This window comes from Globicephala melas, chromosome 12 (assembly GCF_963455315.2).
Source record: "Globicephala melas chromosome 12, mGloMel1.2, whole genome shotgun sequence".
Taxonomy (NCBI): Eukaryota; Metazoa; Chordata; class Mammalia; order Artiodactyla; family Delphinidae; genus Globicephala; species Globicephala melas.
Genome location: NC_083325.1, coordinates 41,370,659 through 41,386,068, shown reverse-complemented (window position 1 = coordinate 41,386,068; position 15,410 = coordinate 41,370,659). Strand labels below are relative to the sequence as shown.

At 36.4% G+C, this 15,410-nt stretch overlaps 1 protein-coding gene across 6 annotated transcripts in view; it reads left to right on the top strand.

Moving 5' to 3' along the window:
- The window catches only part of VRK2 (VRK serine/threonine kinase 2), a 120,097-nt gene that overhangs the window by 80,790 nt on the left and 23,897 nt on the right, over nt 1-15,410 (top strand). For all 6 annotated transcript variants that reach the window (XM_060309552.2, XM_030877290.3, XM_070046872.1 and 3 more), the window contains one exon: nt 11,590-11,722. In XM_060309552.2, the coding sequence (XP_060165535.1) occupies nt 11,590-11,722 (133 nt within the window). The remainder of the gene's footprint in view (nt 1-11,589; nt 11,723-15,410) is intronic.

Below are 15,410 nucleotides of genomic sequence, written 5' to 3'. Positions count from 1 at the left end.
TATTTTGCCTAGGGCCCCTCCAGTATGACCCCTCCATACTGGTCAAATTGGTCAGTATGTCTCACAAGATTTGTTCTTACACATAGGATCTCCAAGCAGTTAGTTCCTGAACAGTCTGCTTGTTTCTTCTGGAGCTAAATGTCCTTGTTCTGAATCAGAAAGAAGACATAAAAAGAGGGGTTTTTATCTTCTCCTAATACCAGGCAAAAAGTTGGTTAGAAGAAGCTTGAGACTCTTTGCATAACTTTGTATTATGTTGGCGATTCAGTGTAGAATCGTGAAGGGTGTGAACTCTGGAATCAGACTCCTCGGGTTTGAGTTCTGGCTTTCTCTCTTCTTAGTTCTGTATTCTTAGCCACAGTATTTTACCTCTCTGTGCTTCAATTTCTCCCTCTAAAAATAAGGATAATAGCACCTCACTCAAAGAGGGATTGTAAGGATCAGATGATTTAGACACGTTAAAGACTTAGACCAATATCAGGTGCATAGTAAGCCCTCAGTAAGTACGAGCTAGAAAAACTTTTTTTTTTTTTTTTGCGGTACGCGGGCCTCTCACTGTTGTGGCCTCTCCCGTTGTGGAGCACAGGCTCCGGACACGCAGGCCCAGCGGCCACGGCTCACGGACCCAGCCGCTCCACGGCACGTGGGATCTTCCCAGACTGGACACGAACCCGTGTCCCCTGCATCGGCAGGCGGACTTTCAACCACTGCTCCACCAGGGAAGCCCTAGAAAAACATTTTTTTAAATTATTTTTTAAGCTTATGACAGAAGAACCCCTTATCTTATTTTTGCTCCCCCAGAATTGTTTAGATTTATGAAAAAGGACATTTGGTGTTCTGGTTAGATGTTAAGAAAATGGTAATGAATTGATTTAATAAGTGTAGTTCTCCCAGGTGGGTAGTTTGATGATAGGTGTCCCTTAAAAGTTGTAAGGAACAGAATGTTCAGGGTCTGTTTTCTATAAAAGGGAAAAAGAATTCACATTTTAGGAATGTATATGCTGTGTAAGTACAGGATGGTCTGTTTAACAAATCACCTGTCCCCAAGAATATAGTTCCCAAGAGAGTTAATGCTTTTGAAAAATTAGTGTTTGTTCATAATCAATACATGTTTGTTGATGCCTACTGGGTCCCACTGGTCATATTATTTAAATTTCTGAAGACCAGATGTATACATGACCAAACAATTGTTTATGACCAAAATATTTGAGCATCCTAATTCACAAAGGGCTATATATGTTGTTGTTGTTTTTTCCAGTTAATATGGGAAAGTGGCATTTCTGAATTCTGAGTCAACTCATTGAGCTGTATAAATTGGTTGGATTAAGAGGTATGCCTGTTGTGGGACTGTTAAAAAACTATGGACCCCCAAGGGGATGTGCATGTAAGAATGGCATGATTGCTAGCAACCTCAACACTGTCTTTGAAATCAGTAGAATTTGTAGTTTACGTAGAGCAAGGAGATGCTTTTGAATGTTAGATAGCTGTGTTTTATGTAGACACAGCTTACATGTAGTGAAACTTTTTATAATGTATCTGACGGTCAAATTATATCAGCTAACATTTTGCATCTGCTGTTAACAGATAGACCAAGCTCTGATAATGCTTACCAGCATATTGCAAAGTCTTAAGCTCAGATTTGATTTAGGCAAAGAGGAAGCCTGTGAATTGGATGCAGTTTAGATTATCCTCTTCCATTGCCTATTCATTTTGTTAAAGGACAGACACAAGTGAAGCACTTTCATATCATCTTGGAAATGAGAACGAGAAGGTATTGTAGGTTTCTTTATATAATCTTTGAGAACTTGTGTCAAAAGGAAAAATTGGAAATTGACTGTAATTGGAAAAGTTTTGTTTTGTAGGTGAAGGTATTTTTAGTAAAGAAGCAATTGCTAGCCTATGTATTATTGAGGGAATTTCCCCCCAAAGCCTGGAAAGAATAGTAAGTCAGAGCCCAGCTGTCTTGGATTAAATAGGCTTTCACATATTGCTAGAAGAACCAGGTTGAAATAGAAGGGCAGGTCATAGGGTCAAAATGCTAGTATCGTTAGGAATACTGCTAAATATAACTCAGTATTTTGTTATGAATGCTTGAATTTATGGCGCCGTTTAAGGCAGTCATAGACTTGGGTCTGATGGAGCAGTAGATGGAGTGAAGAGATAGTGATACGGTACAGCTTTCTGCTTGTTCTTCATATGATGACTCCATGGATGTGTCTTTAAATCTCTCACTCTCAATGAGTAGGTAGTTGTGAGATCTAGGAGGAAAAAAAACCCCAACATATAAAGCACATGTAAAACAATATATAAGGTCAAACTGTATTTTTGAAAAATATATCTTCATGTTTATTCTAATAAACATCCTGTTTGAGAAGTAACCTGGCAGCTTTTAAAAGTCATATTCTTTTGTCTGGGCTGAATAGTGATAATGCACATGTGTCATCTGTGGCATCGTGTTACTGGCAAAAAGAAGGTAGGGAAGTTGAGGAGAAACAAAAAAAGTACTGTATAATAAAAGAATAAAAAGCACATATTTATATCAAAACGTAGTAGCAGCCATGAGGCTACATATAGGTTTTTAGTAGATATGAATAACTTCTGTGAACATAAACATGCTGCTTATTCATTCCATGCTTCATTCCCCTTTTGGCATGTAGTGGTTTCCATTAGTCAATAAGCATTTAGTTTATTGTGAAGATTTTCACATTATGGTATCTTGTTGAAAGAATAGGAAAATATTATGTGCTATTCAAATAAGATAAATGCTGGCTTTTTTTTTTTACATAAAAGCTTTTAAAGTTGCTGAATAAGTCTATATATTTTTCCTAGAGTTTTGAAACTGTTTTCTAAATTGCCACTAAACAAAGTCACGAATAGTGACTATCTCCCTCCATTGTATAATTTCCATCAGTCTCTGATGAGAGCTTAAGATACATTTCTTGCTACAACAGGGTGTGCTAATTAAACGGGTTTAATTGTATAAAATAGTCTAAATTATGATAAGGTGATTAGATTTTACAACAGGAAAATTTTAAGTTCTTGAAAAGTGAATCACATCTTGGGGTGTATTTGCATCTCTTCTCTAATGTGAATCTGCAAAGTGGCGGTAAAGGAGTAATGTGATTTAGTGGGTGGTCGCGTCTCAGTGGGCAATGACATCTGTCCAGATTAGCATCTTTTTTCTCTTCCAGCTCCATAATCTCTTGCAGCCCTTCTCCAGCTCACATTTTCCTGTCCAACATATCAAGTGTTGAGAAATGCTTCCATGTGAGCCATTCTGGCTGTTTGATACTTAGTTCCTGGTTGATTGAGGAACAGAAAGGCAGCAGATTTGACTCTTGATGGGAAGGAGGTCTTTTATTTTTTCCATCAACTATGAGTCTATCACTCAGTTCTGCATAAACTGAGAGAACCAGGAACTGGTTGGATTAGGGTGTTAGCCATCAATCAACCAGTTTGCTTTTGGTACAGAAACGAGTAAATCATTTTCTTTCCAAATCTTCTCTTCTTCCTCCTATTCTCTTTTTGTCTATTCATTGAATCCTCATATACCCAGCTAGCCACATGGTTTTCAGTTATCTTTGACTCTATCTCTCAACCCTCATATGGCTCTGTTCTTTGTCTCCCTTCTTTGTTCACCAGTGCCCTAGTCCAGCCTCCCACTGTCTCTTGCCTGGACTAATGTCATATTCTCCTAAATGGACTCTCTGCTTTCATTTCCCCATTATGATGCTGCCAGTGCTGATAATATTATTCCTTGCCAAAAACCTTTGGTGACTTTTTGCATACAAAAATTGTGTCCCAGCTTCTTAGCATGGTTTTCAAAGCTTCCTGTAAACTCATGCTAACCAGTTTTTTTTCCGGCTTGTGTTTCCAATAACCTCTTCACTCCCAGCACACACTGACCCAGCCCTGGTTTTCCTTGTTTTATCTCTTCTTCCCTATCTCCATTTGTGGAAATCTTAGGTATTTTTCAAGGCCCAAATCAATGTCATTTTGTTCTTTGAGTTACCCAATTAGGAAGTAACCTCCCCCTACTCTAAAATATTACATTTAAATCTGTTATACTTTTGTTGGAGTAGATGTTACCTCTAGATGTGCTTGGGTCATCTCTCCTTCCTCTGTGTGGGACGTATGGAAAAATCTCAGTCTTCTGGTCAGGCTGATTTAGGTTTGGATCTCAGCCTTGCCAGTTACTATAAGTTTAGTTGTTTTGCACAGAGCACCTAAACTCACTCATTGTGTTTTCTCATCCTCAAGGTATCTTAAAATAACTTGCTCTTAGTGTCATGAGGGTTAAATAATTTGACTTCTGTAAAGCACATAATGCCTTCTCATAGCAAGTATTCAATAATACACATTCATTTTTGTTTTTCTTTCCTTTTTAGAATGTATGATTCTTGATATTTTACCATGCTTGGCGTCTGTTGAAAGGAATTTACTTCTATTTGTCCAATTATTACCATCAAGTCAAATCAGTGAAATTTTATTTAAGCCTATACTGTGCAGAAGACCTCAGAGTAGGTGCTGTCATGGATACAAAAATGTATATATCATTATCCTGGCCCCTTGTCCCATAGGATTTTACGGCCTATAAATGTGGATCCAAGGCATAAATAAAAGCTAAATACTTTGTACATTTTAAAAAGGTAAATCCATCTGAACACAAATGAAAACCCAATGAATTGCCATGAGGTTAAAAGGATCTACGTACCAGAATAGAATTCAGGTATTAGTGGTGGATCTCGGAAGTGTGAGATGTGAATCCAGGAGGTGTGCTAGGAAGTGGAGAAGAGCACTTGGGGTATCCGTGGAGGGGTGCTGAATTGAAGACAAAGGCCCTTCCAGTGCAATTCACTGCAAAGAAGAGTTATCACAGGGTGCTCTTTAATCATTCCTTTCACCCATCCATTTGGAAAAACAAAGTGGTGTAAGACCTTACAAGCATCAGAAAGCAAGGAGAGGGAAGTAAAGGTTTAATTAAATGCATAACTTGAGAATGTGGCATATATGGATGCAAATCTGGCTAGGTAAAATAGGAAGTTAATTTTTGAGGCAGATCTGTTTGGTATAGGAAAGTTGTGATTTTCATGGTCATCAAAGGCTAATTTGTTTTTCATCTTTATTAGTTTAGTGCTTCAAATTAAGGCTATGATTTACTGACTACCTTTGTCAAATTTGTTTTTCAGAGAGGCAGATGCTGAGACAGCATTACGAGTGCAAGGGCTTTATTGAGGGAAGGGAGTAGAGTACCTATATAATAGAAAGACAAAAGGAGAGGAAACATGTTTGGACAAGGAAAGCTGTCAGAGTAGGATGTTGCAATGACACCTGTGAAAGGAAAGGAGACAAGAAGGATTGGGCAGGGAGAGCTCAGACTATGATACAGTTCTGAGAAAGTCTCAGCCAACCCATTAGGGAGCACCAGAGCAAAAGGGTTCCATTAGAAGAGTCTCCAATTGGGTAGAAATAGCCACACAGCATTCCCACCATGATCATTCTTTAGTAGGAACTGCCTGGGAAGAGTGTCACCTTGGCTCACATGCTGTGGTGGTTCCTAATGGCCCTGCCTCTGGAAGTTGTCAGATTATTGCCCTCGTCACAAGTGAAAGGCCATTTCTTTCTTTTTTTTTTTTTAACATCTTTATTGGGGTATAATTGCTCTACAATGGTGTGTTAGTTTCTGCTTTATAACAAAGTGAATCAGTTATACATATACATATGTTCCCATATCTCTTCCCTCTTGCATCTCCCTCCCTCCCACCCTCCCTATCCCACCCTTCCAGGCAGTCACCGACCTGATCTCCCTGTGCTATGCGGCTGCTTCCCACTAGTTATCTACCTTACGTTTGGTAGTGTGTATATGTCCATGCCTCTCTCTCGCTTTGTCACAGCTTACCCTTCCCCCTCCCCATATCCTCAAGTCCGTTCTCTAGTAGGTCTGCGCCTTTATTCCTGTCTTACCCCTACATCCTTCATGACATTTTTTTTTCTTAAATTCCATATATATGTGTTAGCATACGGTATTTGTCTTTTTCTTTCTGACTTACTTCACTCTGTATGACAGACTCTAGGTCTATCCACCTCATTACAAAGAGCTCAATTTTGTTTCTTTTTATGGCTGAGTAATATTCCATTGTATATATGTGCCACATCTTCTTTATCCATTCATCCGATGATGGGCATTTAGGTTGTTTCCATCTCCGGGCTATTGTAAATAGAGCTGCAATGAACATTTGGGTACATGACTCTTTTTGAATTTTGGTTTTCTCAGGGTATATGCCCAGTAGTGGGATTGCTGGGTCATATGGTAGTTCTATTTGTAGTTTTTTAAGGAACTTCCATACTGTTCTCCATAGTGGCTGAACCAATTCACATTCCCACCAGCAGTGCAAGAGTGTTCCCTTTTCTCCACACCCTCTCCAGCATTTATTGTTTCTAGATTTTTTGATGATGGTCATTCTGACTGGTGTGAGATGATATCTCATTGTAGTTTTGATTTGCATTTCTCTGATGATTAATGATGTTGAGCATTCTTTCATGTGTTTTTTGGCAGTCTGTATATCTTCTTTGGAGAAATGTCTCTTTAGGTCTTCTGCCCATTTTTGGATTGGGTTGTTTGTTTTTTTGTTATTGAGCTGCATGAGCTGCTTGTAAATTTTGGAGATTAATCTGTTGTCAGTTGCTTCATTTGCAAATATTTTCTCCCATTCTTAGGGTTGTCTTTTGGTCTTGTTTATGGTTTCCTTTGCTGTGCAAAAGCTTTGAAGTTTCATTAGGTCCCATTTGTTTAGGCCATTTCTTTCTTGATGGGATTGTACCTCAGTGGCTACTACATTACCTTTTCAATAATAAAGTATTAAAATTGAAAGTCCTTGAAAGCATTAGTGAAGATGAGGTGTTTTTTGAGGGGGAGGAAACAGCTGAGAAATTCACTAAAACAATAAAATCTTTTGTAGAAGCTGAACTTAGTGACTGACTGTTGGCTGACTTGCATTATTTAGGTGTATCACATTATTTTTCATCTGTTAAATGTGTATAATGACACATCTCCCCTACCTACCTCACAAAGTTGTAAAAAACCAAACAAAACTAAACCATAGTACATATCTAAGAGGGATGAGAGAAAAGTGAGAGTAGCATGTGGAAATGTGAGAGGCAGTACAGTATGATCGAAAGATCTATGATTAAAGTAAAGAGAAGTGGTCAAGGCTGTTCTTCTATTCATGGAGAAAGGAAATGGTTACTAAATTCAGAAAAGTTGCATAAGAAGAAAATCATTTAAAATGCATTAGGGATCTAGATATTTAAATTTTCCTATGTCTAGTCTTATTATAATACAAATAATAACCCCCTACCTGATCTTGATGATCTTGAGATTCCTACTATAGGCTTGTCTAAAACTAGGGTTATTATATGTATTTATCCTTAAAGTGAAAAATATTAATGAGTTGTTATTTTTTATTTCACAGAAAAAAGGTGATAATATAAAAAAAGTTAACTGAGACTAAGTCTTAGCTCAAGGACATACAAAAAACAGGACCTAGACTGCAAACCCTACTGTAGATTGGGTTTTCTGCTTAAACTTATTTTTGACTTCAAGAAAATTTCAGAAATGGACAGAACCACAAATTCTATACTGTATTACAAAAATAGACAACACCAACAGTGAAAAGTCTGATATCAAGAACAAGACAAATATGCCCACTCTCGCCATTTTTATTCAATATAGTACTGGAAGTCCTAGCCAGAGTAATTAGGCAAGAAAAAGAGATAAAAGACATCTAAATTGGAAAGGAAGAAGTAAAATGGTCCCTGTCAATGACATTATATTATATAGAGAAAACCCTGAAGACTCCACAAAAAAATTGTTCGAATAAATGAATTCAGTAAAGGTGCAGGATACAAAATCAATTGACAAAAATCAGTTGCTTTTCTATACCCTAACAACGAGCTATTGGAAAGAGAAATTAAAACAATTCCATTTACAATAGCATCAAAAAGAATAAAATATTTAGCAATAAATTTAGCCAAGAACATGAAAGATCTGTACACTAAACTCCACAAAACATTGATGAAAGAAATTCAAGAAGACACAAATAAACGGCAAGATACTCCATGCTCATGGATTAGAAGAATATTGTTAAACTGTCCATACTACCCAAAGCACTCTAAAGATTCAGTTCAGTCCCTTTCAAAATTCCAATGGCATTTTTCACAGAAGTAGAAAAACAATCCAAAAATTTCTGTGAACCATAAAGGGCCCCAAGTAGCCAAAGCAATCCTGCAAAGAACAAAACCACCAGAGGCATCACACTTTTTGATTTCAAACTATATTACAAAGCTATAGTAATCAAAACAGTGTGTTACTGACATAAAAAAAAGACACAGACCAATTGAGCAGATTAGAGACCCTGGAAATTATCTCACGCATATATGGTCAATTTTTGACAAAGGAGCCAAGAATATACATGGGGCAGGGTTAGTCTCTTAAATAAGTGGTGTTGGGAAAACTGTACATCCACATGGCAAAGAATAAAATTGGACACCCCTTTGTCTTACACCTTACACAAAAATTAACTAAAAATGGATTAAAGCCTTGAACATAAAGCTTGAAACCATAAAGCTCCTAGAAGAAAACATAGGCAGTATCCTTTTTGCCATTGGTCTTAGCAATGTCTTTTCTACATATGTCTCCTCTGGCAAGGGGAACAAAGCAAAAATAAACAAGTGGGATGACATCAAACTTAAAAGCTTCTGCACAGCGAGGAAACCATCAACAAAATGAAAAGACAACCTACTGAATGGGATAAGATATTTGCAAATTATATATTCGATAAAGGGTTAGTATCCAAAATATATAAAGAAGTCATACTACCCAATTAGTAAAACAAAATAAGACAATTTAAAAATTGAGCAGAGGACCTGAACATTTTTCCAAAGAGGAGATCCAGATGGCTGACAGGTACATTAAAAGGTGTTCAACATCACTAATTATAAAGGAAATGCAAATCAAAACCATAATGAGATATCAACTCACACCTGTGAACAAGGCTTTTATCAAAAAGACAAAAAATAATAATTGCTGTGAGGTTGTGGAGAAAAGGGAACCCTTGTTTACTGTTGGTGGAAATGTAAACTGGTACAGCTACTATGGAAAACAACATGGAGGTTGCTCAAAAAATTAAAAATAGAACTACCATATGATCCATCAGTCTAACTTCTTGGTATATTTCCACAGGGAACAAAATCATTATCTCAAAGAGATCTGTACTCCCGTGTTCACTGCAGCATTATTCAAATGAGTTAGTGTATTCTGAGTCAAATGGTTAGTGCATGTTTCCTTTACTATATTGTTAGCTTCTTGTCTTTATATTAAATGTAGATCCTGCATTGCCCTTCAAAGTTTGAGTAACGCAGCACTACCTTGAGGCCCATAGCTCAGTGATGACCAAGAGGGCCTTAAAGTTCTCCTCAGCTTGACTAAACTTCAGACAGGTTTCCTCCTGACCGTAAGCTCCTGTCCTCCCTTTTCTTACAGCATTTACTTAAGAAACTTTGAAATTATAAATTCTTTCTCTGCTCCTTTGAGATGTGAATCTTCTCCCAGCCTCTTGCCAGTTTTACAACCCAGGCATGTCTTTCTCAAGGACCTCCAGGACCTGGGAGTCATCCCTTTAAAATGTAATCTTTATTAAAAAGTGTTCTCCTATCTCTACAGTCTTTGAGGTGGGGATAGGAGCCTAAGCACCAATTAGCAAACGTAGATAACCCAGTCATGTTGACCTGTATCCCCTCAGTGTTCTCCAGTACTCTTCACTAGCTCAGCCTCAGCTCTTAAAAACTTTCCCAACTTTTGTTTCAGTGGAGTTGAGATCAGTCACTCTTCCCTATTACAGTAGTCTTGAGTACTTTCTTATCTGTTTAACTTGTCTAGTGCCTTTGAGTTTCGTTGTGATTGAGATGAGGATTCTGGAGTCAGACTCTGGCCCCATTTTACTACACAAGTCACAATGTCACTGACTGAGCTACAGTTTGCTTACAAGTAAAATGGAGATAATGGTACCTTCCTACAGGATATCTGTTCATCGGTCGATGAACATTAAGCTCTTATCGTGCTCTCTGGTATCGATACATATGAGGCATAATCCATATTTTAGCCATAAAACATCCATAAATTTTAGGTCTTTTTTTTTTGGTTAATCTACATGAAAAACATCTTGATCGTTTTTTTTAATAGGAAACTGTTGTAGTGTATTTAAAATATGTTTCCGTTTGCTATCAATATGTACATTCTCAGGATATCTACTTTGCAAAGTGAAGTCTATTTAGTTTTCAAAATAAATAAAGATAAAAATGCATCATAAATAGTGAAAGCAAGCAACCAGTTATGCATCTGATCCTGAAGTGTAATTACTTTGGGCAGTTACTCCTGAGGCCATCTTGAGAAATAGCATCTGTGAGTGAGAGACAAAACTGAAATATCATGTTTTCAGACATTCCAGCAAGCTATGTCCTCCAACAAGTGAAGGAAGCTGTGCTGTTTATATTTTGAAATTCAAAATATCTCCTACTTAGGCTATCCTGAAACCAAAAACTTAAACTAAAATTTAATTTTCTTTTAATAGATATCTTTTAAAATACCAGTTGTAATACTCTATTGTCTTAAAGCTGCATCATGAAATGTTGCCTTATTCTCTAAATTTTAAAGAAACACACTTGAAACAACACATTTTAAACGTTGAAACTGCTTTCTTTTCCAGGGGGTGGGGGGAGGAGCATGGTAACATATAACAGGGAAGTACAATATTCTGACTACATGTCAGAATAAATGTCTATTCGTAACTGTTCCCGATTCGGTGTATGTTCTATCTGTAAAACTACTTCTCCCCTCCCTTCTCTCTCTCCAAAAGTAATCTGAGAAAAATTCACTTGAATTGCTATCTGACTTTTAACAATCTATATTCTGTTTGGAAACCCAGCTTGCAATTCTGACTGACTTACAGATAACAGTGATGATATGGATTCGTCTGAAAGGCCAAAAGTACTGCATTGATGTTCCATTCTTAAATACGGACAACATGATGGTGTTTTTTTTTTTAAGGGTCATTACCTCTTACAGTCTGTTCATTATTTTTATACTTCTTGTTAATGGACACTCCTGTAACATTAGGTTAAGATTTTTAGATTGTTTTCTCTCATCTCCCCTCCCTGCTGGAAACAGTTTTGTTTACAGGAAGGGGTTACAAAAAAGGCAGAGCCTCATACGCTGTACAGATAAAAAGACATATTGTGGTTTATGACGTCTACATGCCCACCTGGAGGGAAGGGAATTTAAGAGCAAAATAAAAAGACTGAAAATCTAAGTCAACTCAGAAACAAGACTTGCCTATGATGAAGACAGGATTTAAGTTAGAAAGTTCATTGTTATGGCCCCCAGTTGTATATATTTTATCCTAAGGCACCATTTGGTTTAATCAAATGTAGATCTGAGGCTCTCTTAACCTATCAGTTTCTTAAGACTTAATTATAAAGGTTATATTTTCAGAGGATAAAAACATTATTCATTTGTCTGTTCATGTCTTTCAGGTTTATCTTGCAGATTATGGACTTTCCTACAGATATTGTCCCAATGGGAACCACAAACAGTATCAAGAAAATCCTAGAAAAAGCCATAATGGGACAATAGAGTTTACCAGCTTGGATGCTCACAAGGGAGTAGGTAGGTTTCTTTTTTTCTTATTTTTATTTCAGAGGAATAATTAGAACAAAGAGCCTTAAGGCTCCATGAAATGACCTTTGCATAGTCAGCTTGAAGAATGAGAACATTGGTGAGATGTTTATCAAAAGTAGTGAGTTCCTGTATGCCAATGAATATTCTAACAGAGGGAGGAGATACAGACTTCGACAAGTGAAGAAGGAATAAAAGGTGTCAAGTAAGCAAAACTTGATGCTCATTTGGGACAGGAAAGTACTAGTTTGTTTAGGTTAAACTTGGAGGTCAGCAACTGAATTTTTATGCTGTAGTGACAATTACAGATTTGGTACAGGTACACATGTGAAGAATTATTCCTGTTTTTCATTGTGCCCTTATCAGAGCTTTAGAAGATACCATCTCAACAATAAGGAAATCTTTTCTGAATCTATGAAGTGTTAACTTGTGGAAATCTCTCCTAGTCGCCTTTCATATATCTTACTTATTTAAACTCACTTTGATGGTATTGGAAACACATTTGCAGGTAAATTACATACATAGTCCTTTTATTGGACATTGATTATACTGCCTTGCATTCCAAGGGAGACTTAATTCAACAATTCCCTAATTAGTTAAAGTCATAACCTATGTCTTGTATTCATTTACCATTAATTAAACCTTAGCTGTTTATTACACTGCAGTCTAAATCCAATAGCCGACCCAGAAAGCCATGGAGAAGGAAGTAGGAGGTCAATATTGAAAATATATGGTGCGGAGTCCCACTGATGGTTGCTTTGTTCACAATCAATATGGTCACTGCAACTGTACTTTCTTAGTTGCTCTGTCAGCAAGACAAAAAGTCAATCCTAATGTTATGCTAGTAAAAAAAAAAAATGGTGATTATTGAAAAACTTTGTCTTTCAAAATTATATTCTTCATAAACTTTGTTTATAAAAGTATTTTCAAATATGCTAAACCATACAAATAATTTTTAAACTGCTTTGAAAGGATCACATTTTCACTAAAAGGCAGTTAGACATTTGCACTTGTTAATGGCTGTTGAACTGTTACCCTAAACTGATACTTTCTAACGAGTTTTAGTTGGTGCAAACAACTGTATATTATTGCCTTTTCTATTAAAAGGACCATTGACCATGTAATGTAGAGGGTCTTGATCATTTTCCAGAGCAATTAAAACCCACAGTAGTTTAATGTAGGCCAATGAGAAAGTAAAACAAATGTGTCGGTTGTATACCTTTTTCTTTTCAAGAAGAATCATAGGTTAAATTTTCTGGAATAGAAATTACCTTTTATACTCCTTATCAAAATAAGTGAAATCACTACATTTTTTTTTTCAAGGATAGTTTGGTTAGAAAAGTAGTGATTTGCCCGATATATTAGTATGAAAGAATATTTAGAAACCTGAGAGTACTTTTTGATAGTGGTGTAACTGGAAATTCATCATACAGATTCTTAAGCTTTGGTCCAATTATGTCAATGATGATATTAACTTATGGTTGGGCCACTTAGTTCAACCCATAGCTCTAATACTGATCCTATTAGATTCTGACTATTAAAAAAACATCTAGGGGCTTCCCTGGTGGCGCAGTGGTTGAGAGTCCGCCTGCCGATGCAGGGGACGTGGGTTCGTGCCCCGGTCCGGGAAGATCCCACATGCCGCGGAGCGGCTGGGCCCGTGAGCCATGGCCGCTGAGCCTGCGCGTCCGGAGCCTGTGCTCCGCAACGGGAGAGGCCACAACAGTGAGAGGCCCGCGTACCGCAAAAAGAAAAAAAAACATTTAGGAAGCCACTGTGATTGTGGAATGGGAAAGTCGAGTTGTCGTATGTTGGTCTGGTCAGTGTTTGGACTGTGGTAATTCTGGAAGTCCTCCTTAGTTATTCCATAGTTTAGGGCAGTATTTTCATTATGCCGTCTTCATGAAAGATTTGAACAAAATTTTATTCCATAGTGCATTTAAGTTTTTTGCTCCCTAAATAATAATACATGTTGATGAGTTGGGTAGATTTCACAATGCTAGGTCTTTGGAGAGAAGATTGAACTGAGAATGATGGGGAAAAGATATTATCTCTTTGGGAAGACTACTCAGGGGAGAGCCTACATCACGTATTTTTGGTATTTGAAAGTGATGAGCTGGAGTGAGTATTCATCATGGGTTTCACAAGATTTCTATAAAAATTAGATTCCCTTAATGCATTTAAAATAGAATGTACACTAAACTTTTCACCATATCTGTATTTACATGTAGGTATACATATATATGCGTATATATACACATATATGCATGTATATACACATACATGTATATATACATAGATGTAGACATACACACATAAATATATATATATATATTTGCTGAAATTTTAACATGCAGTTTTAGTCTAGCATAAAAAAAGAAAGGTTTGGTATCCTCAAATATTTGAATACTATTCATTCTTCATGTTTTACATTTAATTTTCCAAAATAAAACATTTCACTTTAGGATTTTATTAGAAATGAAGTAATCATTTAGTCATATCTAGAAACTAGAATTAAACAAGGCCATAAATCCTTGTAGGTAAATGCAGAATGTCAGATTCATAAATATTCATGTGTTTACTTTCAGTACACACTATGTAGTTTAATCTCAGAAGAATCTTTTCTGTACCAGTCCAGCTATAAGCTCAAATAAATACTGAGGAAGATAATGCAAAGGAAAACATAAAGAGTAAAACAAGTTATCACTAGGAAATATAACCTCTCGTTATCAAAGCATTTGTTATGTTTTAGGTTTATCTGTGCTCGATCAGGCCCTGGGAAATATTCAGCCTTCAATGTAAAAGTGACTTACGGATTAGCAACTTAACAGATACATTGTTAACCTGATCAAACTATCTGGTCTCCGCTACCTTTGAGGTGGTTATTCAGAAACAGAAGCTAACTCTCATGTTTCTGTGGATTAGTTGGGTTTTTATAATGAAGGAGCTTGTATAAGGTGCCAGTCAGCAGTTTCACCTAAGCATTTTCTAGTTCAGCTGTGTAAGAGGGTAGCTTGTACTGTTATAAGCCAAAAAATATCAATAGAGATATATAGAGGTGAATGGACAGATGGATGAATGGATAGATAACTATTCTTGAACTGTTGTGCGTCTGTGTATCTGTATTTTTTAAATTGCAGTTATTCTTCCAAACTCAGTTCTCATATATGACCTAAAAGTGTTTTCTGAGAGGCTGAAGTGCTTCATTTAGTGTAAAATTAGAGTAATATATTTTGGGCTTATCTCATCTGTTATTAATTTTTTATTCGTCATAAAAACCAACATGTATAAACATTGACATATTTTGGGCTTGTTGCCTGATAATTACAGAGAATTATATCTGTGTCAAATATACTGTTTTAAAATTTGTTACATTCTTAGTAATGTTAAAAAGCAATATTTGGATCAATGTGTGGTATAGATTTTTGTAGATTTTTCTGCTCACTGAGGCATGCAGTCAATACCTAATTTCTCTAGAGATATACTGCATTTAACATACTGAGCTTTTTTAAATACTTCAGACTTGTGCACTGAGTGTATAATACCTGTTTTAATTTGACATCATTGATGACCATAAAATATGATATCTAAATTGCATTTTAAATGTCCATTTGTTTATATAATATGTTCAGTATCAAGGAAGGAAATATATTACATACTTTTAAAAATTTTTGCCAAT